Genomic DNA, 25740 nt, shown 5'->3' with positions numbered 1-25740 from the left:
GCAGCAAAGGGAGCTGAAAGTCCTTTTCTGAAAAGGGCAATGACAGCAATGCCTCAGCCTAGGGGAAGGTGAGCACATCAACCAGGGCTCCTCAGTGGAATGCTATTTCCTAAGGGTCTCCATGACCTCTCCTTTCTCCTCTTCTGGATATTTAGATGTGTTTGTTTGGGGCTAGGGTTTCCTAGTGCACCAGCCCTCAGGGGTTCTTGGCCTGGCTCAGGAAGATCCCAGGTACCTAAGGAGTTGCTCCACTGAGACTAGATTAATTTCCTTGGCCTCTATTGGGCCTGGTAATTGGGAAACTCTTCCCTGCCAGGAGCAGGGCCATTCCTTGATGGGATTTAATTAGCAGAGCCTTCAAATGAAGCTCTCACAAATCTCTGCTGCAGCTGAGCTTCCATCCCACCAAGGCAGCACTTCAGCAGCATGTTCCCACCTTGGCAGTGTGGGAACCCTGGGATGGGAAATTTCCCAGGGATGGGAAATTTCCTCTCAGGAACAAAGAACACATAAAAACTGAGGGCAAGACCAAAGGGACAGGGCCAAGAAAGGAAGCTGAAATAAACAGGGCGGGAGACTTTTTCTCCTTTTAATGCCTTTTATAAAGGTGATCAGCTAAAAAAAGGGAAGCTCGACAGGTCTCTCCCAGGGTGCCTCGAAGGAGAAGGGATGTGCAGCTTTGTCCACTGGGGGCAGAGCTGAGGGTCCCATCCTCACAAGAGCCATAGGGCGTAACCCCAAGTTTGCAACTCTCCAGTGAGTCCTACTTGGGGTCTTGGTTTCAGATGAGTTCCGCTCAGGGTGAGGGGCAACAAAGGTTCTCAGCATCTCTGCAGGCTCAGCACTCTGTTCCTCATGTCTAGACACCACTCTAATTTCCTAATTCTGTATTGGCTCATTGTTTTGGGGGTCTTTTTGGTAAGTTTGATGAGGTTCCCATGGCATGCTGGTCTCGAGGCTATGTTGCATTCTCTCTGATGCCCCCCCCCCCCCACCTGTCCTCCCCTCACTGCCTGGGCAGAAGTACAGTTTAGCCCCAGGCAGGGCTTTACCAGTACAAAAGGAGCAATTAGTTACAACAACCCGTGATTACAATAACAAAACAGGTACAATTCCACCTTGGCAACAACTAGTCTGACTGGTTTTGTAACTCTTTTCTTCCCAAAAGAAATTGGCAGATTTTTGTTTATAACAGTCCCTCCTCTTTTTCTTTGATCCAGCTTAAACTTAAGCTCACATCAACTTGCAATTCTTGACTCATGAGCTTCATATTTCTTTAATTTTTTTTAAATAAATTTCTTGAGCACTCTGGTAATCATGGTTATTCAACTTGGTTACTTTTCTTGGTTTTCTTTTTCAGGTTAGAATTTTTTGAGATTTTTAGCTTGGTCTGTAGGGCCAATACTATTATTTTAATGAAACAGGGAAATAAGCATAGTAAAAAGAGCAATCTTCCAAGTATACACACAGTGAGGAAAACAACTTTTTCCCATACATTTTTTTTTTTAAATCTATAGGTTATCTTACCAACTGGAATCAAGTGTAGGAGTTTGTTCTTGGTTATTTATACATGCTAGTTTTTTTATTTCATTTGAGATGTTTCTAATGATTGCATTCTTTCTCTCTAATACTGCTTGGAGTCTGATGATTCTGTTTAACATAGATATTGGGGTCTGAACTTGGTCCTTACAATTTTGGATTCTCTCAATTTCTATTGCACTTTGCTTTTTCTGTTTGGTTTCTCTTAAATCATTGTGTATAGCAACTCCTAAACTTGATCCAGTTTCTTGGTTTTATCATTCTAGCAGTGCAGCTGCCAGACCAGTCTCTTGACAATTTAGTGTATGCTGTAGTACTAGAGATCAAAACCAGGTGTTTAAGGCTCTCTTGAAATGTGTTATTAGTTTCTGTTGGGCATTCCCAATATCTACACAGTTCTTTCATTTTCCAAAAGGGGTTGATCCCTTTTTCAGTACACTCATAACATTCATATACTTCATGGTGGGTACACTTGTCTCTTTCTTTTCTTTTCTCAACAGACTCTAATTTATTTGGATCTCTTGGGATCCACCGGGTAGCCAAATTCTTTACTGCTAAATACTTGTTACAAACCACCTTTCTTACTGTTTTTACCATTTCTTTTCTTTTGACTAGATCTACTGAGCTTGCTTCAGCAGCATCACATTCAAAGCACAACCAGGCTTCTCCTATAGGGCACTCTCCCAGGAGTGGCTGCCTAAAAGTGGCAGTATTCTGGGCTATCCCATACATTCTCTTATCTTCTTGATAAAGGACCAATTGGGAGAGGTTAACACAATTAGGCTTAGAATTGAGGTGGACTCTAGACAAGGAGCTCCCTTTTTCCTCCTCATAGAGGGGTTGGTAGCACTTACTGCACGGCTCTCCTGGGCTCCCCAGAGCACCACCAGCAATTAGAGCCATCATTACTACCCTTCCCAAGAGTCCGGTATGGGTCATCTTGCACAGCCTGCCCACCCGGCCTGGCCTCTTGGGGAATTTTACTGAGAAGAATCTTACAAGCTCTTTAGAGTCCCTTCTACCTGCTTCTCTTGGTCTGTTCTCTACTAATTTTGGTTTCTCTTAGGGGAGTGCTCTGTAGAGGATTAACTTGGATTAATTTTGAACCAAATTGGGGGAACTTAACCAGAATTACTTATTTACAGTCTTAAACTTTTTACAAATTTATTTTACACACAGAACTGTCTTGAAACATTTTAAGCTATGTTATGGTTCTGATACCAAACCCCTTTCCTATATAGTTCAGTCTTTTGACTCTTCCTTCTGAGAGTCAACTTTAAGTCTTTTGGTCCTTTTATAACGGTGTACTCAGGTGAATTAACTTGTGATGTGGTTGACTCTTGTCCAGTCCCAGAGGTGAGAGTGGTGTGAACTCTGGCCCAATGCCAGAGGGAAAAACTGATGTTGAGTCTGGCCCAATGCCAGAGGGAGAATGGGATGGAGTCCGGTCCAATGCCAGAGGGACAAACTGATGTTGAATCCTGGTCCAATGCCAGGGGGTGAGAGTGATGTGGAATCTGGTGATGTGGGTTCAACTTTTTTCCTTTGGTTTGCACAGTTGAATTAGCAGTGAGGAGTATCTGAAACAGGCTTTCAAATATAGGCATTAATGCTCTGCTATTTTATGATTCTATCAAAACTCAGTTTCTTCGGTTAATGTTATGTACAGTTGATTAATTTCTCTTTTTCTATAGCTTGCATGTTTCTCTCATCAACTTCTGCATACTCTGTATTTTGCAGGGAGTTGTATTTCTGTTAGCTAACTTAACTCCAAAAGTGCTTTTATTCTCCTGTTTTTCTGTGTATTTAACTTACTGGTTTTCTGTTCTATTTTCAAGATCTTATCTATTCATCTCTTGCCTCTGTTTCTTACTTTCACTGACAGCTTAAATACTACTTTTCTTTCAACCCCCTACACTTAAAACAAATTTTTTCTCACACTATTTTTCAACACGATACACCTCCTTCCAAGGAGATGTGGTAAAACTTATAATGCACAATCTACATTACCTATACTTTAATTTGTCTACATTCACTCTCTTTTATTTCTCATTCACTTTCACACATTCCTTCACACCCTCAAGACACAAAGTGGATCCTTATTGCTAGTAAATCTCTGTGGCCTCTGCCTCACCTTGGCATTGGCCTCTAGGTCTCAGGATCTCTGGGCCTCTTGGAAGGGCTCTGACATGGGGTTGCCTCCGGTGCTCGTTCCCCTGTGAGGCTGTCTGTGTGTCACTCACGCTCTTCAGCTATGGCCCCCTCACACATCTGGGGAACACTGGCCTGGTGTGCAGGTCACACACACCCTTCAGCTAAAGCCCCACCTGCCTGTGGAACAGTAGCCTGGTGTGCAGGTCACACACACCCTTCAGCTAAAGCCCCACCTGCCTGGGGAACACTAGCCTGGTTTTGTTTGTGACTCACTCTTACACACACAATAAGACAACAGTAAGGTACTTTTTACTTTCACATCACTTATTACAAGTTGAGGTGTTACTGGCCAGTCCTGGTGCTATTGGATATCCTTCCACTTAGCCGTTTCTCCACAATAATAGCAGTGTTGTTCACTCAAAGGGACTTGAGGTCTCTCCATCCCTCTTGTGCCTGACAGTACAAGAGGCCTATCCTTGCCTCCTCCTGGTGGGGGACCTGCCCACCCCACACTTTCTCTGGCTACTGCAACCATGATCCTAGCCTTGGCCTTTGCTTTTTCTTCTTCCTTCCTTAAATACACCCTCAATGCTTCTCTTAATAACTCATTAATGTCCTTCTCTTGCCAATCTTCAGTCTTTTCCAGTTTTCTCCCTATATCAGGCCAAGATTTGGTAACAAACTGGACCTTTAGTAGCACTTGACCTTCTCTGGTGTCTGGGTCTATTTTAGAGTACAGTTGGAAATTCTGCTTTAGGCGATTAAGCCAAGCAGCAGGAGCTTCATCCTTCCCTTGTGTACCCTCAAATGCCAATTTGGTAGTAGTTCCTTTGGGAACTGACTCTTTGATCCTCCGTATTATCAAAGATCTATATTCCATCATGGCCTTCCTCCCTTCCTCTTGATTAGGGTTCCAGCTGGGATCCATTAGTGGCAATTTTTGTTCACCTGATGGCACCTGGGGTCCCAGAGGGTTGTCTTTCTCCCAAATTCTTATGCCAACCGCCCTAATCATCTGGACCTCTTCTGGGGAAAATAAAATCTTTAGAATGGAATTTATCTCTCCCCAAGTCTAGATATTTGGACCTAAGTATTGATCCACTTGGTTGACTATGCCCGCTGGGTCCTCAACTAAATGCCCAAACTCTTTCTTGAATCCTTTCACCTCAGAAGCCGTTAGAGGAGCATTCACAAAGCCAACACCTCCCACTACTCCTCCCATAGGAACTTCTCTGAGGGGAAAAAGTCTCTCTGCCTTGGAGGTCCTGGATCTGGTACTACAGTATGGCCCAGACGCCAAACTACTCATTTGAGAGATATGAGGATTACCCTAAACTTTCTGCAGATCAGCAGGTGTATTTGGTGGTAACTGTTTAGCAGGCAAGGAGGCATTTGTGTCCCAACTAGGAGGAGGTAAAGGGACAGCAACAGGAGGGGGAGAAGAGCTTGAGTACATATTAAGTGGAGCTGGAGAAGGGGTGGAGAATGCAGCAGGTGGAGTAGGCACTGGTAGTGGTGCAGAAGGAACTGGAGGAGCCGAAGGGGGTGGTGAGAGAGTGGTTACTAGGGGAGATACTGGGAGATACCATAGGGGAAGCCAAAGAGGTAGAAGAAGGAATTTGAGAAGGCGGTAGTGAGATGGCAGCCGGGGGAAGAACCGGATCTGCCATTTCAGGTGCCTGAGGAAGAGGATTAAAAGGTGGAGGGGCAGCAGGAGGCAAATAATCCAGGGGGTCCCATTTTTTTCCAATTCTAGCATCCCCTCCTTCATTCCCCTCTTTCTTCTTCTGCACCTTACAAATTCGCACACCTTCATCCCCAGTAGCACTCTTTAACCAGCAAGCTACATACAATAATTGCTCAGGATCGGTATCCTCCCCAGCTGTCAGATAATGACTCAGTTGTTGACACATCCACTTGTCCCTTGTCCCACATCAAGGCCATCCTCCTGGTACCTCTAATTCTGGCCAGACTTGTACAGAGTAGTGGATCATCTTCACCTTATCTAATCCCTCTGTGGCCTCTACAGAATCCCATTTCTCTAACAGTTCCCCTAAGAGACTATTGGAAGGTATATTCCTCAATCTCTTGCCTGTCTTCTTACTATTACACTCTCCCATTTTTCGGGTCTCAACAGAAAAAATCCCAAAGGTGCCTCTACTGACAGGTAGTCTCATGAAAAATATATTTGCCTGACGCTCAGGACTTTACACTGAAACAACTGTCTGATCTCTTGATTGCCCAGCTTTACCAATGTCAGGTCTTATATCTATCAGGACTTAAAAACACGAAACCCTGGCATAAGAGCCCGAGTCGTGCCTGACTCCCCTCTGTCAGGAAAAACAGCTGCCTGATTTCTAGTTTGCCTAACCTTCCAAATGTTAGGCCTCACCATATCAGGACTTAAAAACCAACCCCAGCTTCCTTCACTGGGATTTGTGCCTGACCCCTTTGTCAGGACTTGATTTGCCTGCAGGGCTTGTGAGCTTGCCCGAATCCTTCTTGGGACTTGCAATCTGCCTGACTTCCCTCTGCCAGGACTTTTGGGGTGCGTGCCACTCATACACTATTTCCTCCTCACGCCCAGAGGGGGGGCCCTCTCTGCCCCTTAGGAGACGACTCACTCACGCTTATTCCACTCGCTTCCCTCTGTTCCCGGCCGGCCCGCTCGTGGGGGTTCGCAACCGCGGCACTGAGGGCTCCACACTGAGGGCGAGGGTCCGAGCTGCCCGCTCTCGTCTCACTCACTCTCCACTCACTCGCCTCCTACTCCCGCCGCCGGATTTCTCACCAGTCCGGTGCTCCTCTGCGTCACTGGTCCTGAGCCGATCTCTCTGCTCCTGATAGCCAGCTGTCCGGGAGGTCCAAGATGGCCAGTCCTGGTGTCCTCTTTGGGCATGGCTATCCCGGACGAGGCCCCAGCTGAAATAAACAGGGCAGGAGACTTTCTCTCCTTTTAATGCATTTATTAAAAGTGATCAGCTCAAGGTTGGGAAGCTCGACAGGTCCGTGGTTTGCCGTCGCCACTCCCAGGGTACCTCGGAGGAGGAGGAGGAATGTGCAGCTTTGTCCCCTAAAGGCCAGAGCTGGGCGTCTCACCCTCATGAGAGCAGTGGGCGTACCCCATCTTTCCCCACTTTTAGATTTGCCATCCAGGGTCTTGATCTCAGTTGAAGTCTTCTGCTTAGGGCAAGGGGCAATAAAGGTTTTCAGCATCTCTGCAGGCTCGGTACTCTGTTCCTTAGGTCCAGACATCACACTAATCTCTTAATTCTGTATTGGCTCATTGTTTTTGGGGCCTTTTTGGTAAGTTTGGTGGGGGTAGCCTCCCATGGCATGCTGGTCCTGGTGGTTAATTTTGCATTCTCTCTGATGCCTCCCTCCCATGTCCCCTCCCCTCACTGTCTGGGGAATAGAACTATCAAATTAGCCTCAGGCAGGGTCTTTCCTATACAAAAGGAGCAATTAACTAAAAGGACCCGTGATTACAATACCAAATAGGTAGAACTTCACCTTGGCTGGCAACCGGTCCAACTGGTTTTGCAACTCTTTTTCTTTTTCCCAAAAAAAATTTTCAAATTTTTTATTTATAACACTGAGCACAGCCCAGCCTGGAGGCATTGGCCGTCTGGAGCGTGCCCAGGAGCAGAGAAAGGCCAAGGGCAGCCGAGGGCCGCTGGGCTGGCTGAGGATTCCTCCTCTTCTGCCGGCTGCCCTGCAACTCCTGGCCAAGGTCAGCAGTGTGTGCAGCACTCTGGGCACCGGGGCAGGGAGCCGGGCTGCTCGGCAGGCTGGAGCACAGGGCAGCCTCCTTCAGGCCCGGCACTTCTGCCAGGGGAAGTGAGGCCAGCGTGAGGCAGGGACAGCTTGGCAGGGCACATCTGCAGGAGCCAGTGCCTCATGCAGCTCTGGCAGGAAGCAGCTGCAATCCTGCAGTTCTGCACTCAGCCAGAGCAAAGGTGTGAGGTGCAGAGTGTTTGGCAGAAATATTCAGGCCCACCAGGCCAGCCTGCTTGGTGCTCTCTGGCACACAGCAAGCGCTGTGCAGTGCAGCTCTGAGCTGCTGGGAGAGAGGCAGTCAGGGATGTGCCTGAGGCTTGTGCTTGAGGAGTGAATTGATTTGGAAGGGGGCAGAAGCCTTTCAGTAGGCAATTTGTGTTTTCTTCATTAATTTCTGAAAGAAAGTCATAATGTGTTGCACACAGGTAGGGTTATTAGAAAAGAAAGTCCTTATAAAATCAGGCCTTGCTATGGGAAATTCCCAGCTCGCCTGTTAGGTCTACTACGTGCAGCCAGGTAACTTCCCATGGGAATAGTCATGAGTGCAGTTAGCACAACAAGCTATTGTGCTAAGAAAACCGTTTGCATCTGGAATAAACAAGTCCCATGAGTGTCTACGAAATAAAAATGTAATCACCTGAGTAAGAGCGTGTCTTAAAAAGAGAGAGTCTTAGCATGTACACACTAATACACCTTCTAAACAATAAATTGTGTGGCAAGGAAACTACCAGCCAGTTGGAGTTGAACACGAGGTCTGTGAAAACAATATAAAAATGAGTTATGTGAATAAAGAATTGGCTTTCCCTGCATGAAGAAACTCAGTCCCACCTGCTTTATTGACACAGCAATGTGGCTTCACTCAGCAGGAGCACTTGCAGGGTGTATTGATGAAACGCTTGTGTTTGATTCCCAGAATAGGAAGGAGAGGTGTTAAGTGTAACAAACACGGCTTAGTCTTGTGAATTCCTTTAGCTTTAACGGAAGTGCTGAACCTGTATTCCCCCACTGCAGTGCTTACTGTGTGCAAGTGGCTATCTTGGCCTTGAGAATAAGGAGAGTGGTCCTGCTAAGAAGGCAGCTGGAATGCATTCAAAGGGAAGAAAGTGTTTTTAGGAGGCTCTTGGCCACCAAAGGAGAGTTTGAGCAATGGGATTATTTCCCAAATGACTGTGTCAGGAACCGGAGTCGTGTCCCAGGCCCTGCCATGTTTGATCCATGTTTGAGCAGGTTGACAAGACAATGAAGAAAAGTGTCTTGTTTAACAGGTGGGACCTTGACCCTTGAAAGAGAAACAATCTATTGGTCAATCAGTGAGCAGTCAAGCTTTGAAAGGGAAACAGTGCATAATGGAGCCCTTGGTGGCAGGGAGTCATGGAGTCATCCTGAGCCATCATCTCACAGCCAGCCATGTGTGAGCTGATGCCGTAACTGGGAAAATGGCACTCCTGAGCAGGAGATACAAGGCCTGGTTCTGAGCTGGAAGGGTGAGAAGGATGAGATGCACACTGTTTTGATCCAGGGGATGTCCTGGAAGTGCACTGCCTACCTTCCCCTGCTGCCGAGCACCACGCTCCATATCTCCTTCTTCTGCTCAGTGGATTTTTGGGAATCCAGGGGTTGGTATGTATTATTTGCTACTGCAACTAATGGAATAAATTTGCTTTGAAAGCTCAGTTGTGTTTTAGGTTCTTTTGTGCATGGGTCTCCTCCTGAACCTGTGGCAGCGACCACCAGGGACCTACAGGACACTTCTACCCTGATGCCAATAAATTCTGAGAAGTGATTGAAATATATCAATAAATCTGGGGTAATGTTTAGCCTGTGAGTTTCAGCAAAGTATTGAACATGTCTTAGTTCCATGCATATAAACTGGTAGGTGAGATTGCTGGCTGTGCAGGCCTTAGGGAAGTGATTCCCTATGCACCCAGCACTGAAATAAAGTGATGCCTCCTTTCTAACGCTCAGCTGGCAGCAGGGATCAGGCCCCGCTTGGTAACTTTCATTTTGGCAAGTTCTGTTAGCAGGTGAGAAAGGTCAAAATGAAATAGTTTTCAGCTGTTTTCCTCTGGTTGACCTTTTCAGGCACCAAAGCTCTGTGCCATGCATAGCCTGGGTGTGTGCAGAGCAATGCAGCCCCCACAAAGGCCTTGGTTTCCCCACGAGTTGCCAGTTTGACTGCTTCCAAAGGGGAAGAAAGGCAGAGATGTACATCCACAGGAGTCCTGGCCATGTCCAATAAATGTGCAAATATGTGGGGGGATATGTTAGGACGTATTTCAGCTGTGATGCCAACAGTGCCTTCTCTCCTGCTTCTGTGCAATATAGGTGAGTCATGTAGTAGTTGGCTCTCACAATTAAGAGATAGCTATTATGTGGACAGATATTATGTTCAAATGGAAAGTGCTGTTATTGTAATATGTCCTCCCACAGTCCTCTTTCTTATCCCCCTTGTAATAGCCTTGGTAGTCAGGGCATTTGGGGAGGGCTGGCTTGTGACCAGCAGGAGGGGTGGAACAACACCTGACCTCCAATCAAGATGTAAGAAAGTAATCTCCACCAATGGACAGCAGAGAAAGAGTTGACTGACAAAACATTGGGAGGGGCTAAGGGTATGAATGGCAGAGCATCCCTTTTGTAGATGAGCATGTGGCTGCTAGTCGTGGAGACTCCCAGTGCTGCAATCTTTCCTTATTCCGTCCTTTGTTAAGGTTTAATAAGCCTTTAAAAAGTTAAAAGAAGGGTTGTTTCTCAGATAGGCAATGCTTTGGGCCATTTTCTTGGTGTGATTTCCTTTGCTTGTGTCCCATCTGAGTGCTCAGTTGGGCTACAGGCTGTAGGTGCTTTGTGCACTCTTGGAGTTCCTCTTGGATCCCTTGAACAACAGGCTTTGGCCCACGAGGGGAATTTGTGCTACTTTGTGACAGAGGAGAACTTCCCAGGCTCTTTTGTGTTTGCTGTAGGGAAGGTTGGTTAGTGCTTGGCAAAAACTCACAGAGCAACATGGAGCGTTTGCTTTGTGATGTCAGGGCATGGTTGCCACATTGTCGTGGTGACATCAGAAGGGTGCCTTGGTGCACGGAAGGCCTGAGTGTCAGAGCAGCCCTAGCACTTGCTCAGATCAGGAGAATCCTCCTGGGCAAGGCTTTTGTCAGTGGGCTATTGCACACTGACAGGAGCCTTGTTTTTTCTACTGTGAGTGCAGCCTGCAGACTTGCAGGGCACAATGATTGAGCGACTTGCACCCGTCCTTTTCGCCGCATATGGTGTTACTTATGGTGCATATTTCATTACACACTTCGCACGTAAGTAGATGTTTCCTCTTCTGCTTAGCTTAGGGTGTAACCTGACCTGGCTTTTAAATGTCTTCCTGCTCTTTCTTAGTGACTGAGCTTCTGATTTTGAAACAGAAAGAGCATTAGGATGCCACTGCTTTGGTCAAGCTCCTGTCAAGGTGTTCAGCTAAAAAGGGGGTGTCTGTAGCCACAAGGGCAGCATTTGCAAGGCAACCTGCAGGGCTTCTGTTCCCTCCACGGGAGAGTCTGTGGCAGCAGAGTCTGTCATTTCCTCAGTTTGCTCGGACAAGCAAGACACCTTTGAAAATGTAGCCTGGCAGACCTTCAGGGAATGCCTTCTAAAAACTCTGCAGTTGTTCCCAGAATTCAGGGAAAGCTTCTTTCTTCCAAAATTTTGTCATGAAGGGATTTGACTGTCTAACTTGATCCTTTAGTGAGTGCTAAAATACAGATTCCCTTTGCAATGAAATGCAAACTCCAAAGCACTGAGTCTGCTCCAGAACCCTGTTGTGCTGTTTCACAACAGAACTGCTGCAGCTCAGGGGGATTTTGGGGAAGCTTTTCTGGGCACAAGTTTCCAGCAAGTTAACGAGACTTGGTGCGTGCAACTGACTTAAAAAAAAAAAAGGACCCAAAAAAGGACCCAAGGGAGAGATTAAAAAAGCTGCTTTATGTATTTGGTAGAAGAGGAACAGCAAGTGTTCAGGAACAATTTGAATTTTCTTCATCATGTTTGTAGTCATTTACTGACAAAGCAGGCCAAAGAGTAGGCACAGGCAAAAATATTGTCCTGATCTCTTGCTGGCTGTGTGAATGAAACATGTCTCCTGGAGGGATGTTGTGAAATGGGAAATCATCTCTGTTTGGGTTGACTTGATTTGTGGGTTTCACAAGCCCAAGCAGTTTTCTCAAAGCATCTGGTTCATTTTCCATTGCCCACTACAGGTCACCTGAAGCGTGTATTCAGTGGAGTTGATCCTGAGGTGAGTGAGATTTCATGTTCCTGGTGTTAAGAAATTATGGACCCAGCTGTCAGCTTGGCCAGTAGCCGTAGAGTGTAGAGGGAGGCCAAAAGAAAATCCATTTTCATGCCTTCAACAAAAATAACATGGGCCTAAAGTGGAGAGTTCCTACTTTCCATCTCAGAGCCCTGAAGAAATATAAACTCAGTTTGACAGAATGTCACTTCCTGAACAGCACCTAGAGGGGAATACTGAACTAAGAGCAATTTCCTATAGACTAAAATTAGCCGATTTCCAATTAGTCAGCGTGACTGGGAATTCTACTCTAAGAAATTTAATGCTGTCTCTTTAGAAGATGCAGCTGTAGAAAAAAACAGGTGTCTTGTAATGGTGCCTGCTGTATTTGAAGTAATTTAGGAAATTTTGTGGCTGGGGAGCTGCATGGGCCAAAAGGCGCCAGGGTTGCTGCTGGCCTTGAGCCACTGAAGATGAGGCAGCATGTGGCCAGGTGGCCAAGAAGGCCCAGGGCATGGTGGCCTGTGTCAGCAGCAGTGGGGCAGCAGGAGCAGGGCAGTGAGCGTGGCCCTGTGCTGGGCAGCGCTGCGGCCACAGCTGCAGTGCTGGGTGCACTTGTGGGCCCCTGGGCAGCAGAAAGTCCTTGAGGGGCTGCAGCGCGTGCACAGAAGGACAGGGGAGCTGGGCAAGGGGGTGCAGCACAAGGCCAGTGAGGAGGTGCTGAGGGAGCTTTAGCCTGGACAGTGGGAGGCTCTTGAGGGACCTTCAGGCAAACTTCCATCATTCCCTGCATGACAGTGCTCAGCACAAGGGCTGGTTCACACCAAAAATTCATCACTCATTGCATCCAAGGGCTCTAGACACTGGAGTGGGTGGCACTTCCATCTGGTGGTTTGTTGGCTCGTTGTTTTGCTAGCACGAGAAGGCCTGTTCATTTTCCTCTTTTTCCAGTAAGCAATGATGCTTCTGTACAATGTTTCCTGCCCTTTTGCAGCCCTGGATGGGATTGTGGTCCAGTTTGAGTTTTCTACGTCTGCAGCAGCAGTAGCAAAGGCATTGCTGTCACTTTCCTAGTTTTCCATTTCAGTGCTTTCAAGCTCTAAAAGCTCCGTTTTTCTGAGGCAACCTTGCTTGCTGATGGCAGCCATGGAGGAAAATCAACTTCATAGCCATCTAGAGTGGTGTTGAATTGGCCCATGTAATTTGGTGGCTGTGATTTAGAACCCCTCTGTCACCATGAAACGTTATGATTTTTTCCTTAGAAGATGTTGTGGTAGATCTGAAAAGAAATGAGGTTCTACATGATAGGAAATGGCCTGTGCCTCATGCTCCTCTCTTGCCACAGATGACAGAAGCAAGAGCCGCCTCCCCCCTGGCCCCCGCTGCTCCTGGAGAAGAAGCCAAAGAGGAGCAAATTGAGGTGGATGAGCGCCAGCCTCCATCAGTGGTCAGACCACCATATTCTCAACGTGTAAGTGCCAGTTGTGTGTGGTGCTGTCTTTAGTGCAAGGCAGAGCTGCAAGGTTTGGAGCAGGCAGCACTTTGCTGTTGCTGGCTGAGGATGCTGGGTGCTGGAGTCCTGCCAGGAGCTGGGGATTTCCTCCCGCTAGCGACCGCACAACTTGGCCTTTGAGCTGTCATGTTGAGGCAGCAAAGGGCTGGTGCCTCTGGGAGAGCATCTGGCTGCTTGGCTCAGGGAAGCTCTATCGCTTGGCTTCTGCAGTGCTATGGCCAAGGGCAAAGGAGGGAGTGCTGGAGGTGCCAGGCCTTGGTTTGTTTGTTTTCCCTTTCTGGAAAGGCGTGTTTGGCTTGTGAAAGCGGTCGGCACTTTCCTTGAGTAGTTCTTCACTTGTACAGTCTCTTTTGGGCCAGCTGTCTTTTGGCTTTTGATAAGCTGCAAGGGGAGGATTGTGTGGTCCATGCAGCTGTGGGGGGCCATTCCTGTGCCGCGTGGCCAAAGAAACAAAGTGCGGTGTCGCGAAGCTTTCTTGTGAGGCCAAAAGCAGAAGCGGCCAGTTTCTGTTGATGCGTATTGTGGTGCAGTCTGCAGCTTTGGCAAGTGCCTCTGAGCCTGCAGTGGGGGTGAAGCTGCAAGTCCTTGACTGCTGTCTTGTGTTGCTCAGAACAGGAAGGCCATTGTACAATGGTGCCTGCTGTATCTGAAGTGAAATGGGCAAATTTGTGGCTGGGGAGCTGCATGGGCCAAAAGGAGCCAGGTTTACTGCTGGCCTTGAGCCACTGAAGATGAGGCAGCGTGTGGCCAGGTGGCCAAGAAGGCCCAGGGCATGGTGGCCTGTGTCAGCAGCAGTGGGGCAGCAGGAGCAGGGCAGTGAGCGTGGCCCTGTGCTGGGCAGCGCTGCGGCCACAGCTGCAGTGCTGGGTGCACTTGTGGGCCCCTGGGCAGCAGAAAGTCCTTGAGGGGCTGCAGCGCGTGCACAGAAGGACAGGGGAGCTGGGCAAGGGGGTGCAGCACAAGGCCAGTGAGGAGGTGCTGAGGGAGCTTTAGCCTGGACAGTGGGAGGCTCTTGAGGGACCTTCAGGCAAACTTCCATCATTCCCTGCATGACAGTGCTCAGCACAAGGGCTGGTTCACACCAAAAATTCATCACTCATTGCATCCAAGGGCTCTAGACACTGGAGTGGGTGGCACTTCCATCTGGTGGTTTGTTGGCTCGTTGTTTTGCTAGCACGAGAAGGCCTGTTCATTTTCCTCTTTTTCCAGTAAGCAATGATGCTTCTGTACAATGTTTCCTGCCCTTTTGCAGCCCTGGATGGGATTGTGGTCCAGTTTGAGTTTTCTACGTCTGCAGCAGCAGTAGCAAAGGCATTGCTGTCACTTTCCTAGTTTTCCATTTCAGTGCTTTCAAGCTCTAAAAGCTCCGTTTTTCTGAGGCAACCTTGCTTGCTGATGGCAGCCATGGAGGAAAATCAACTTCATAGCCATCTAGAGTGGTGTTGAATTGGCCCATGTAATTTGGTGGCTGTGATTTAGAACCCCTCTGTCACCATGAAACGTTATGATTTTTTCCTTAGAAGATGTTGTGGTAGATCTGAAAAGAAATGAGGTTCTACATGATAGGAAATGGCCTGTGCCTCATGCTCCTCTCTTGCCACAGATGACAGAAGCAAGAGCCGCCTCTCCCCTGGCCCCCGCTGCTCCTGGAGAAGAAGCCAAAGAGGAGCAAACTGAGGTGGATGAGCGCCAGCCTCCATCAGTGGTCAGACCACCATATTCTCAACGTGTAAGTGCCAGTTGTGTGTGGTGCTGTCTTTAGTGCAAGGCAGAGCTGCAAGGTTTGGAGCAGGCAGCACTTTGCTGTTGCTGGCTGAGGATGCTGGGTGCTGGAGTCCTGCCAGGAGCTGGGGATTTCCTCCCGCTAGCGACCGCACAACTTGGCCTTTGAGCTGTCATGTTGAGGCAGCAAAGGGCTGGTGCCTCTGGGAGAGCATCTGGCTGCTTGGCTCAGGGAAGCTCTATCGCTTGGCTTCTGCAGTGCTGTGGCCAAGGGCAAAGGAGGGAGTGCTGGAGGTGCCAGGCCTTGGTTTGTTTGTTTTCCCTTTCTGGAAAGGCGTGTTTGGCTTGTGAAAGCGGTCGGCACTTTCCTTGAGTAGTTCTTCACTTGTACAGTCTCTTTTGGGCCAGCTGTCTTTTGGCTTTTGATAAGCTGCAAGGGGAGGATTGTGTGGTCCATGCAGCTGTGGGGGACCATTCCTGTGCCGCGTGGCCAAAGAAACAAAGTGCGGTGTCGCGAAGCTTTCTTGTGAGGCCAAAAGCAGAAGCGGCCAGTTTCTGTTGATGCGTATTGTGGTGCAGTCTGCAGCTTTGGCAAGTGCCTCTGAGCCTGCAGTGGGGGTGAAGCTGCAAGTCCTTGACTGCTGTCTTGTGTTGCTCAGAACAGGAAGGCCATTGTACAATGGTGCCTGCTGTATCTGAAGTGAAATGGGCAAATTTGTGGCTGGGGAGCTGCATGGGCCAAAAGGAGCCAGGTTTACTGCTGGCCTTGAGCCACTGAGGATGAGGCAGCGTGTGGCCAGGTGGCCAAGAAGGCCCAGGGCATGGTGGCCTGTGTCAGCAGCAGTGGGGCAGCAGGAGCAGGGCAGTGAGCGTGGCCCTGTGCTGGGCAGCGCTGTGGCCACAGCTGCAGTGCTGGGTGCACTTGTGGGCCCCTGGGCAGCAGAAAGTCCTTGAGGGGCTGCAGCGCGTGCACAGAAGGACAGGGGAGCTGGGCAAGGGGGTGCAGCACAAGGCCAGTGAGGAGGTGCTGAGGGAGCTTTAGCCTGGACAGTGGGAGGCTCTTGAGGGACCTTCAGGCAAACTTCCATCATTCCCTGCATGACAGTGCTCAGCACAAGGGCTGGTTCACACCAAAAATTCATCACTCATTGCATCCAAGGGCTCTAGACACTGGAGTGGGTGGCACTTCCATCTGGTGGTTTGTTGGCTCGTTGTTTTGCTAGCACGAGAAGGCCTGTTCATTTTCCTCTTTTTCCAGTAAGCAATGATGCTTCTGTACAATGTTTCCTGCCCTTTTGCAGCCCTGGATGGGATTGTGGTCCAGTTTGAGTTTTCTACGTCTGCAGCAGCAGTAGCAAAGGCCTTGCTGTCACTTTCCTAGTTTGCCATTTCAGAGCTTTCAAGCTCTAAAAGCTCCGTTTTTCTGAGGCAACCTTGCTTGCTGATGGCAGCCATGGAGGAAAATCAACTTCATAGCCATCTAGAGTGGTGTTGAATTGGCCCATGTAATTTGGTGGCTGTGATTTAGAACCCCTCTGTCACCATGAAACGTTATGATTTTTTCCTTAGAAGATGTTGTGGTAGATCTGAAAAGAAATGAGGTTCTACATGATAGGAAATGGCCTGTGCCTCATGCTCCTCTCTTGCCACAGATGACAGAAGCAAGAGCCGCCTCTCCCCTGGCCCCCGCTGCTCCTGGAGAAGAAGCCAAAGAGGAGCAAACTGAGGTGGATGAGCGCCAGCCTCCATCAGTGGTCAGACCACCATATTCTCAACGTGTAAGTGCCAGTTGTGTGTGGTGCTGTCTTTAGTGCAAGGCAGAGCTGCAAGGTTTGGAGCAGGCAGCACTTTGCTGTTGCTGGCTGAGGATGCTGGGTGCTGGAGTCCTGCCAGGAGCTGGGGATTTCCTCCCGCTAGCGACCGCACAACTTGGCCTTTGAGCTGTCATGTTGAGGCAGCAAAGGGCTGGTGCCTCTGGGAGAGCATCTGGCTGCTTGGCTCAGGGAAGCTCTATCGCTTGGCTTCTGCAGTGCTGTGGCCAAGGGCAAAGGAGGGAGTGCTGGAGGTGCCAGGCCTTGGTTTGTTTGTTTTCCCTTTCTGGAAAGGCGTGTTTGGCTTGTGAAAGCGGTCGGCACTTTCCTTGAGTAGTTCTTCACTTGTACAGTCTCTTTTGGGCCAGCTGTCTTTTGGCTTTTGATAAGCTGCAAGGGGAGGATTGTGTGGTCCATGCAGCTGTGGGGGGCCATTCCTGTGCCGCGTGGCCAAAGAAACAAAGTGCGGTGTCGCGAAGCTTTCTTGTGAGGCCAAAAGCAGAAGCGGCCAGTTTCTGTTGATGCGTATTGTGGTGCAGTCTGCAGCTTTGGCAAGTGCCTCTGAGCCTGCAGTGGGGGTGAAGCTGCAAGTCCTTGACTGCTGTCTTGTGTTGCTCAGAACAGGAAGGCCATTGTACAATGGTGCCTGCTGTATCTGAAGTGAAATGGGCAAATTTGTGGCTGGGGAGCTGCATGGGCCAAAAGGAGCCAGGTTTACTGCTGGCCTTGAGCCACTGAGGATGAGGCAGCGTGTGGCCAGGTGGCCAAGAAGGCCCAGGGCATGGTGGCCTGTGTCAGCAGCAGTGGGGCAGCAGGAGCAGGGCAGTGAGCGTGGCCCTGTGCTGGGCAGCGCTGTGGCCACAGCTGCAGTGCTGGGTGCACTTGTGGGCCCCTGGGCAGCAGAAAGTCCTTGAGGGGCTGCAGCGCGTGCACAGAAGGACAGGGGAGCTGGGCAAGGGGGTGCAGCACAAGGCCAGTGAGGAGGTGCTGAGGGAGCTTTAGCCTGGACAGTGGGAGGCTCTTGAGGGACCTTCAGGCAAACTTCCATCATTCCCTGCATGACAGTGCTCAGCACAAGGGCTGTTTCTCTGCCAAACAAGCCATCACTGCATCCAAGGGCTTTAGACACTGGAGTCGCTGACACTTCCCAACTTGTGGCTTGTGGGTTTCCTAGGAGGTGAAGGCCTGTTCATTTTCTCTTTTTCCAGCAAGCAGGGATGCTTCTGCGCAAACTTTCCTGTGCTTATAGGCACTGGGAGGGATTCTGAACCCTTTTTGGTTTTTCTTGTCTACTGCAGCAGTAGCAAAGGCCTTGCTGTCACTTTCCTACTTTTCCATTTCAGAGCTTTCAAGAACCAAAAGCTGCCTTTTGCAGAGACAACCTTGCTTGCAAATGGCATGCAGGGAGGAATATCGAATTCATAGCCTTATACTCTTCTATTGGATATGCCCATTTCAATCTGGTTGGAGTGACTTTGAATGCCATTGCTAACAAAGTTGATGATTTCTCCTTAGAAGATGTGGCTGTTGATACGAAGAGAAATGGGCTTATAAGCGTTAGGTAACGGCCTGTCCCTATGATTCTCTCTTTGCCACAGGTGAGAAGAGCAAGAGCCATCTTTCCCCTGGCTCTCTCTCCTATTGCAGAAGAAGCCAGTGAGGAGGAAAATGAGAAAGATGACCACCGCCTTTGTCCAGCCGTGGTCACACCAGAACCTCCTCATCATTCCAAGAGAGTAAGTGCCCGTTGTGGGGGGCACCATCTTTAGTGCAAGGCAGAGGTGCAAGTTTCTGAGCTGCCAGCACTTGCTGTGTCTGGCCCAGGATGCTGAGTGCTGGAGTCCTGCAGGACGTAGCCATTTCCTGCAGGCAGTGAGAGCTAGAAATTGGCCTTTGACCTGTCATGTTGGGCCAGTGTTAAACTCGCAGCTCCCTCGGAGCTTCTGGCTGCTTGGCTCAGGGAAGCTCCATCTCTGGGCTTCTGCAGTGTTATGGCCAAGGGCTCACGTGGTAGTGCTGGAGGTCAAAAGGCTTTGTTGCTTGCTTTTCCCTTTTTGGAAAGGCGTGTTTGGCTTGTGGAAGTGTTCTGCAGTTTTCTTGAGTCGTTCTTCACTTGTAAAATCACTGCTGGCCCAACTGCCTTTTGGCTTTTGAGAAGGTGCAAACAGCAGAAGGGGAAAGTTTCTACTGATCTGTGTAGTGATGAAGTATGCAGTTTTGGCAAGTGCAATGGAGCCCAGAGTGGGGGTGAAGCTGCAAGTCCTTGACTGCTGTCTTGTGTTGCTCAGAACAGGAAGGCCATTGTACAATGGTGCCTGCTGTATCTGAAGTGAAATGGGCAAATTTGTGGCTGGGGAGCTGCATGGGCCAAAAGGAGCCAGGTTTACTGCTGGCCTTGAGCCACTGAAGATGAGGCAGCATGTGGCCAGGTGGCCAAGAAGGCCCAGGGCATGGTGGCCTGTGTCAGCAGCAGTGGGGCAGCAGGAGCAGGGCAGTGAGCGTGGCCCTGTGCTGGGCAGCGCTGCGGCCACAGCTGCAGTGCTGGGTGCACTTGTGGGCCCCTGGGCAGCAGAAAGTCCTTGAGGGGCTGCAGCGCGTGCACAGAAGGACAGGGGAGCTGGGCAAGGGGATGCAGCACAAGGCCAGTGAGGAGGTGCTGAGGGAGCTTTAGCCTGGACAGTGGGAGGCTCTTGAGGGACCTTCAGGCAAACTTCCATCATTCCCTGCATGACAGTGCTCAGCACAAGGGCTGGTTCACACCAAAAATTCATCACTCATTGCATCCAAGGGCTCTAGACACTGGAGTGGGTGGCACTTCCATCTGGTGGTTTGTTGGCTCGTTGTTTTGCTAGCACGAGAAGGCCTGTTCATTTTCCTCTTTTTCCAGTAAGCAATGATGCTTCTGTACAATGTTTCCTGCCCTTTTGCAGCCCTGGATGGGATTGTGGTCCAGTTTGAGTTTTCTACGTCTGCAGCAGCAGTAGCAAAGGCCTTGCTGTCACTTTCCTAGTTTGCCATTTCAGAGCTTTCAAGCTCTAAAAGCTCCGTTTTTCTGAGGCAACCTTGCTTGCTGATGGCAGCCATGGAGGAAAATCAACTTCATAGCCATCTAGAGTGGTGTTGAATTGGCCCATGTAATTTGGTGGCTGTGATTTAGAACCCCTCTGTCACCATGAAACGTTATGATTTTTTCCTTAGAAGATGTTGTGGTAGATCTGAAAAGAAATGAGGTTCTACATGATAGGAAATGGCCTGTGCCTCATGCTCCTCTCTTGCCACAGATGACAGAAGCAAGAGCCGCCTCTCCCCTGGCCCCCGCTGCTCCTGGAGAAGAAGCCAAAGAGGAGCAAACTGAGGTGGATGAGCGCCAGCCTCCATCAGTGGTCAGACCACCATATTCTCAACGTGTAAGTGCCAGTTGTGTGTGGTGCTGTCTTTAGTGCAAGGCAGAGCTGCAAGGTTTGGAGCAGGCAGCACTTTGCTGTTGCTGGCTGAGGATGCTGGGTGCTGGAGTCCTGCCAGGAGCTGGGGATTTCCTCCCGCTAGCGACCGCACAACCTGGCCTTTGAGCTGTCATGTTGAGGCAGCAAAGGGCTGGTGCCTCTGGGAGAGCATCTGGCTGCTTGGCTCAGGGAAGCTCTATCGCTTGGCTTCTGCAGTGCTGTGGCCAAGGGCAAAGGAGGGAGTGCTGGAGGTGCCAGGCCTTGGTTTGTTTGTTTTCCCTTTCTGGAAAGGCGTGTTTGGCTTGTGAAAGCGGTCGGCACTTTCCTTGAGTAGTTCTTCACTTGTACAGTCTCTTTTGGGCCAGCTGTCTTTTGGCTTTTGATAAGCTGCAAGGGGAGGATTGTGTGGTCCATGCAGCTGTGGGGGGCCATTCCTGTGCCGCGTGGCCAAAGAAACAAAGTGCGGTGTCGCGAAGCTTTCTTGTGAGGCCAAAAGCAGAAGCGGCCAGTTTCTGTTGATGCCTATTGTGGTGCAGTCTGCAGCTTTGGCAAGTGCCTCTGAGCCTGCAGTGGGGGTGAAGCTGCAAGTCCTTGACTGCTGTCTTGTGTTGCTCAGAACAGGAAGGCCATTGTACAATGGTGCCTGCTGTATCTGAAGTGAAATGGGCAAATTTGTGGCTGGGGAGCTGCATGGGCCAAAAGGAGCCAGGTTTACTGCTGGCCTTGAGCCACTGAGGATGAGGCAGCGTGTGGCCAGGTGGCCAAGAAGGCCCAGGGCATGGTGGCCTGTGTCAGCAGCAGTGGGGCAGCAGGAGCAGGGCAGTGAGCGTGGCCCTGTGCTGGGCAGCGCTGTGGCCACAGCTGCAGTGCTGGGTGCACTTGTGGGCCCCTGGGCAGCAGAAAGTCCTTGAGGGGCTGCAGCGCGTGCACAGAAGGACAGGGGAGCTGGGCAAGGGGGTGCAGCACAAGGCCAGTGAGGAGGTGCTGAGGGAGCTTTAGCCTGGACAGTGGGAGGCTCTTGAGGGACCTTCAGGCAAACTTCCATCATTCCCTGCGTGACAGTGCTCAGCACAAGGGCTGGTTCACACCAAAAATTCATCACTCATTGCATCCAAGGGCTCTAGACACTGGAGTGGGTGGCACTTCCATCTGGTGGTTTGTTGGCTCGTTGTTTTGCTAGCACGAGAAGGCCTGTTCATTTTCCTCTTTTTCCAGTAAGCAATGATGCTTCTGTACAATGTTTCCTGCCCTTTTGCAGCCCTGGATGGGATTGTGGTCCAGTTTGAGTTTTCTACGTCTGCAGCAGCAGTAGCAAAGGCATTGCTGTCACTTTCCTAGTTTTCCATTTCAGTGCTTTCAAGCTCTAAAAGCTCCGTTTTTCTGAGGCAACCTTGCTTGCTGATGGCAGCCATGGAGGAAAATCAACTTCATAGCCATCTAGAGTGGTGTTGAATTGGCCCATGTAATTTGGTGGCTGTGATTTAGAACCCCTCTGTCACCATGAAACGTTATGATTTTTTCCTTAGAAGATGTTGTGGTAGATCTGAAAAGAAATGAGGTTCTACATGATAGGAAATGGCCTGTGCCTCATGCTCCTCTCTTGCCACAGATGACAGAAGCAAGAGCCGCCTCTCCCCTGGCCCCCGCTGCTCCTGGAGAAGAAGCCAAAGAGGAGCAAACTGAGGTGGATGAGCGCCAGCCTCCATCAGTGGTCAGACCACCATATTCTCAACGTGTAAGTGCCAGTTGTGTGTGGTGCTGTCTTTAGTGCAAGGCAGAGCTGCAAGGTTTGGAGCAGGCAGCACTTTGCTGTTGCTGGCTGAGGATGCTGGGTGCTGGAGTCCTGCCAGGAGCTGGGGATTTCCTCCCGCTAGCGACCGCACAACTTGGCCTTTGAGCTGTCATGTTGAGGCAGCAAAGGGCTGGTGCCTCTGGGAGAGCATCTGGCTGCTTGGCTCAGGGAAGCTCTATCGCTTGGCTTCTGCAGTGCTGTGGCCAAGGGCAAAGGAGGGAGTGCTGGAGGTGCCAGGCCTTGGTTTGTTTGTTTTCCCTTTCTGGAAAGGCGTGTTTGGCTTGTGAAAGCGGTCGGCACTTTCCTTGAGTAGTTCTTCACTTGTACAGTCTCTTTTGGGCCAGCTGTCTTTTGGCTTTTGATAAGCTGCAAGGGGAGGATTGTGTGGTCCATGCAGCTGTGGGGGACCATTCCTGTGCCGCGTGGCCAAAGAAACAAAGTGCGGTGTCGCGAAGCTTTCTTGTGAGGCCAAAAGCAGAAGCGGCCAGTTTCTGTTGATGCCTATTGTGGTGCAGTCTGCAGCTTTGGCAAGTGCCTCTGAGCCTGCAGTGGGGGTGAAGCTGCAAGTCCTTGACTGCTGTCTTGTGTTGCTCAGAACAGGAAGGCCATTGTACAATGGTGCCTGCTGTATCTGAAGTGAAATGGGCAAATTTGTGGCTGGGGAGCTGCATGGGCCAAAAGGAGCCAGGTTTACTGCTGGCCTTGAGCCACTGAGGATGAGGCAGCGTGTGGCCAGGTGGCCAAGAAGGCCCAGGGCATGGTGGCCTGTGTCAGCAGCAGTGGGGCAGCAGGAGCAGGGCAGTGAGCGTGGCCCTGTGCTGGGCAGCGCTGTGGCCACAGCTGCAGTGCTGGGTGCACTTGTGGGCCCCTGGGCAGCAGAAAGTCCTTGAGGGGCTGCAGCGCGTGCACAGAAGGACAGGGGAGCTGGGCAAGGGGGTGCAGCACAAGGCCAGTGAGGAGGTGCTGAGGGAGCTTTAGCCTGGACAGTGGGAGGCTCTTGAGGGACCTTCAGGCAAACTTCCATCATTCCCTGCATGACAGTGCTCAGCACAAGGGCTGGTTCACACCAAAAATTCATCACTCATTGCATCCAAGGGCTCTAGACACTGGAGTGGGTGGCACTTCCATCTGGTGGTTTGTTGGCTCGTTGTTTTGCTAGCACGAGAAGGCCTGTTCATTTTCCTCTTTTTCCAGTAAGCAATGATGCTTCTGTACAATGTTTCCTGCCCTTTTGCAGCCCTGGATGGGATTGTGGTCCAGTTTGAGTTTTCTACGTCTGCAGCAGCAGTAGCAAAGGCCTTGCTGTCACTTTCCTAGTTTGCCATTTCAGAGCTTTCAAGCTCTAAAAGCTCCGTTTTTCTGAGGCAACCTTGCTTGCTGATGGCAGCCATGGAGGAAAATCAACTTCATAGCCATCTAGAGTGGTGTTGAATTGGCCCATGTAATTTGGTGGCTGTGATTTAGAACCCCTCTGTCACCATGAAACGTTATGATTTTTTCCTTAGAAGATGTTGTGGTAGATCTGAAAAGAAATGAGGTTCTACATGATAGGAAATGGCCTGTGCCTCATGCTCCTCTCTTGCCACAGATGACAGAAGCAAGAGCCGCCTCTCCCCTGGCCCCCGCTGCTCCTGGAGAAGAAGCCAAAGAGGAGCAAACTGAGGTGGATGAGCGCCAGCCTCCATCAGTGGTCAGACCACCATATTCTCAACGTGTAAGTGCCAGTTGTGTGTGGTGCTGTCTTTAGTGCAAGGCAGAGCTGCAAGGTTTGGAGCAGGCAGCACTTTGCTGTTGCTGGCTGAGGATGCTGGGTGCTGGAGTCCTGCCAGGAGCTGGGGATTTCCTCCCGCTAGCGACCGCACAACCTGGCCTTTGAGCTGTCATGTTGAGGCAGCAAAGGGCTGGTGCCTCTGGGAGAGCATCTGGCTGCTTGGCTCAGGGAAGCTCTATCGCTTGGCTTCTGCAGTGCTGTGGCCAAGGGCAAAGGAGGGAGTGCTGGAGGTGCCAGGCCTTGGTTTGTTTGTTTTCCCTTTCTGGAAAGGCGTGTTTGGCTTGTGAAAGCGGTCGGCACTTTCCTTGAGTAGTTCTTCACTTGTACAGTCTCTTTTGGGCCAGCTGTCTTTTGGCTTTTGATAAGCTGCAAGGGGAGGATTGTGTGGTCCATGCAGCTGTGGGGGGCCATTCCTGTGCCGCGTGGCCAAAGAAACAAAGTGCGGTGTCGCGAAGCTTTCTTGTGAGGCCAAAAGCAGAAGCGGCCAGTTTCTGTTGATGCGTATTGTGGTGCAGTCTGCAGCTTTGGCAAGTGCCTCTGAGCCTGCAGTGGGGGTGAAGCTGCAAGTCCTTGACTGCTGTCTTGTGTTGCTCAGAACAGGAAGGCCATTGTACAATGGTGCCTGCTGTATCTGAAGTGAAATGGGCAAATTTGTGGCTGGGGAGCTGCATGGGCCAAAAGGAGCCAGGTTTACTGCTGGCCTTGAGCCACTGAGGATGAGGCAGCGTGTGGCCAGGTGGCCAAGAAGGCCCAGGGCATGGTGGCCTGTGTCAGCAGCAGTGGGGCAGCAGGAGCAGGGCAGTGAGCGTGGCCCTGTGCTGGGCAGCGCTGTGGCCACAGCTGCAGTGCTGGGTGCACTTGTGGGCCCCTGGGCAGCAGAAAGTCCTTGAGGGGCTGCAGCGCGTGCACAGAAGGACAGGGGAGCTGGGCAAGGGGGTGCAGCACAAGGCCAGTGAGGAGGTGCTGAGGGAGCTTTAGCCTGGACAGTGGGAGGCTCTTGAGGGACCTTCAGGCAAACTTCCATCATTCCCTGCATGACAGTGCTCAGCACAAGGGCTGGTTCACACCAAAAATTCATCACTCATTGCATCCAAGGGCTCTAGACACTGGAGTGGGTGGCACTTCCATCTGGTGGTTTGTTGGCTCGTTGTTTTGCTAGCACGAGAAGGCCTGTTCATTTTCCTCTTTTTCCAGTAAGCAATGATGCTTCTGTACAATGTTTCCTGCCCTTTTGCAGCCCTGGATGGGATTGTGGTCCAGTTTGAGTTTTCTACGTCTGCAGCAGCAGTAGCAAAGGCATTGCTGTCACTTTCCTAGTTTTCCATTTCAGTGCTTTCAAGCTCTAAAAGCTCCGTTTTTCTGAGGCAACCTTGCTTGCTGATGGCAGCCATGGAGGAAAATCAACTTCATAGCCATCTAGAGTGGTGTTGAATTGGCCCATGTAATTTGGTGGCTGTGATTTAGAACCCCTCTGTCACCATGAAACGTTATGATTTTTTCCTTAGAAGATGTTGTGGTAGATCTGAAAAGAAATGAGGTTCTACATGATAGGAAATGGCCTGTGCCTCATGCTCCTCTCTTGCCACAGATGACAGAAGCAAGAGCCGCCTCTCCCCTGGCCCCCGCTGCTCCTGGAGAAGAAGCCAAAGAGGAGCAAACTGAGGTGGATGAGCGCCAGCCTCCATCAGTGGTCAGACCACCATATTCTCAACGTGTAAGTGCCAGTTGTGTGTGGTGCTGTCTTTAGTGCAAGGCAGAGCTGCAAGGTTTGGAGCAGGCAGCACTTTGCTGTTGCTGGCTGAGGATGCTGGGTGCTGGAGTCCTGCCAGGAGCTGGGGATTTCCTCCCGCTAGCGACCGCACAACTTGGCCTTTGAGCTGTCATGTTGAGGCAGCAAAGGGCTGGTGCCTCTGGGAGAGCATCTGGCTGCTTGGCTCAGGGAAGC

At 50.3% G+C, this 25740-nt stretch overlaps 1 protein-coding gene across 1 annotated transcript in view; it reads left to right on the top strand.

The window, feature by feature from the left end:
- LOC136569476 (serine/threonine-protein kinase PAK 3-like) overlaps nucleotides 1-25740 on the top strand; it is an 86079-nt gene that overhangs the window by 35701 nt on the left and 24638 nt on the right. Inside the window, exons 3-5 of the mRNA XM_066569870.1 lie at nucleotides 13089-13214; nucleotides 14860-14985; nucleotides 18440-18445. Of these exons, the coding sequence (XP_066425967.1) occupies nucleotides 13089-13214; nucleotides 14860-14985; nucleotides 18440-18445 (258 nt within the window). The remainder of the gene's footprint in view (nucleotides 1-13088; nucleotides 13215-14859; nucleotides 14986-18439; nucleotides 18446-25740) is intronic.

The sequence above is a fragment of the Molothrus aeneus genome, assembly GCF_037042795.1.
Source record: "Molothrus aeneus isolate 106 chromosome Z unlocalized genomic scaffold, BPBGC_Maene_1.0 scaffold_33, whole genome shotgun sequence".
Lineage (NCBI taxonomy): Eukaryota > Metazoa > Chordata > Aves > Passeriformes > Icteridae > Molothrus > Molothrus aeneus.
The sequence above is the reverse complement of the archived record's forward strand: the minus strand, read 5'-3'. Positions and strand labels throughout refer to the sequence as shown.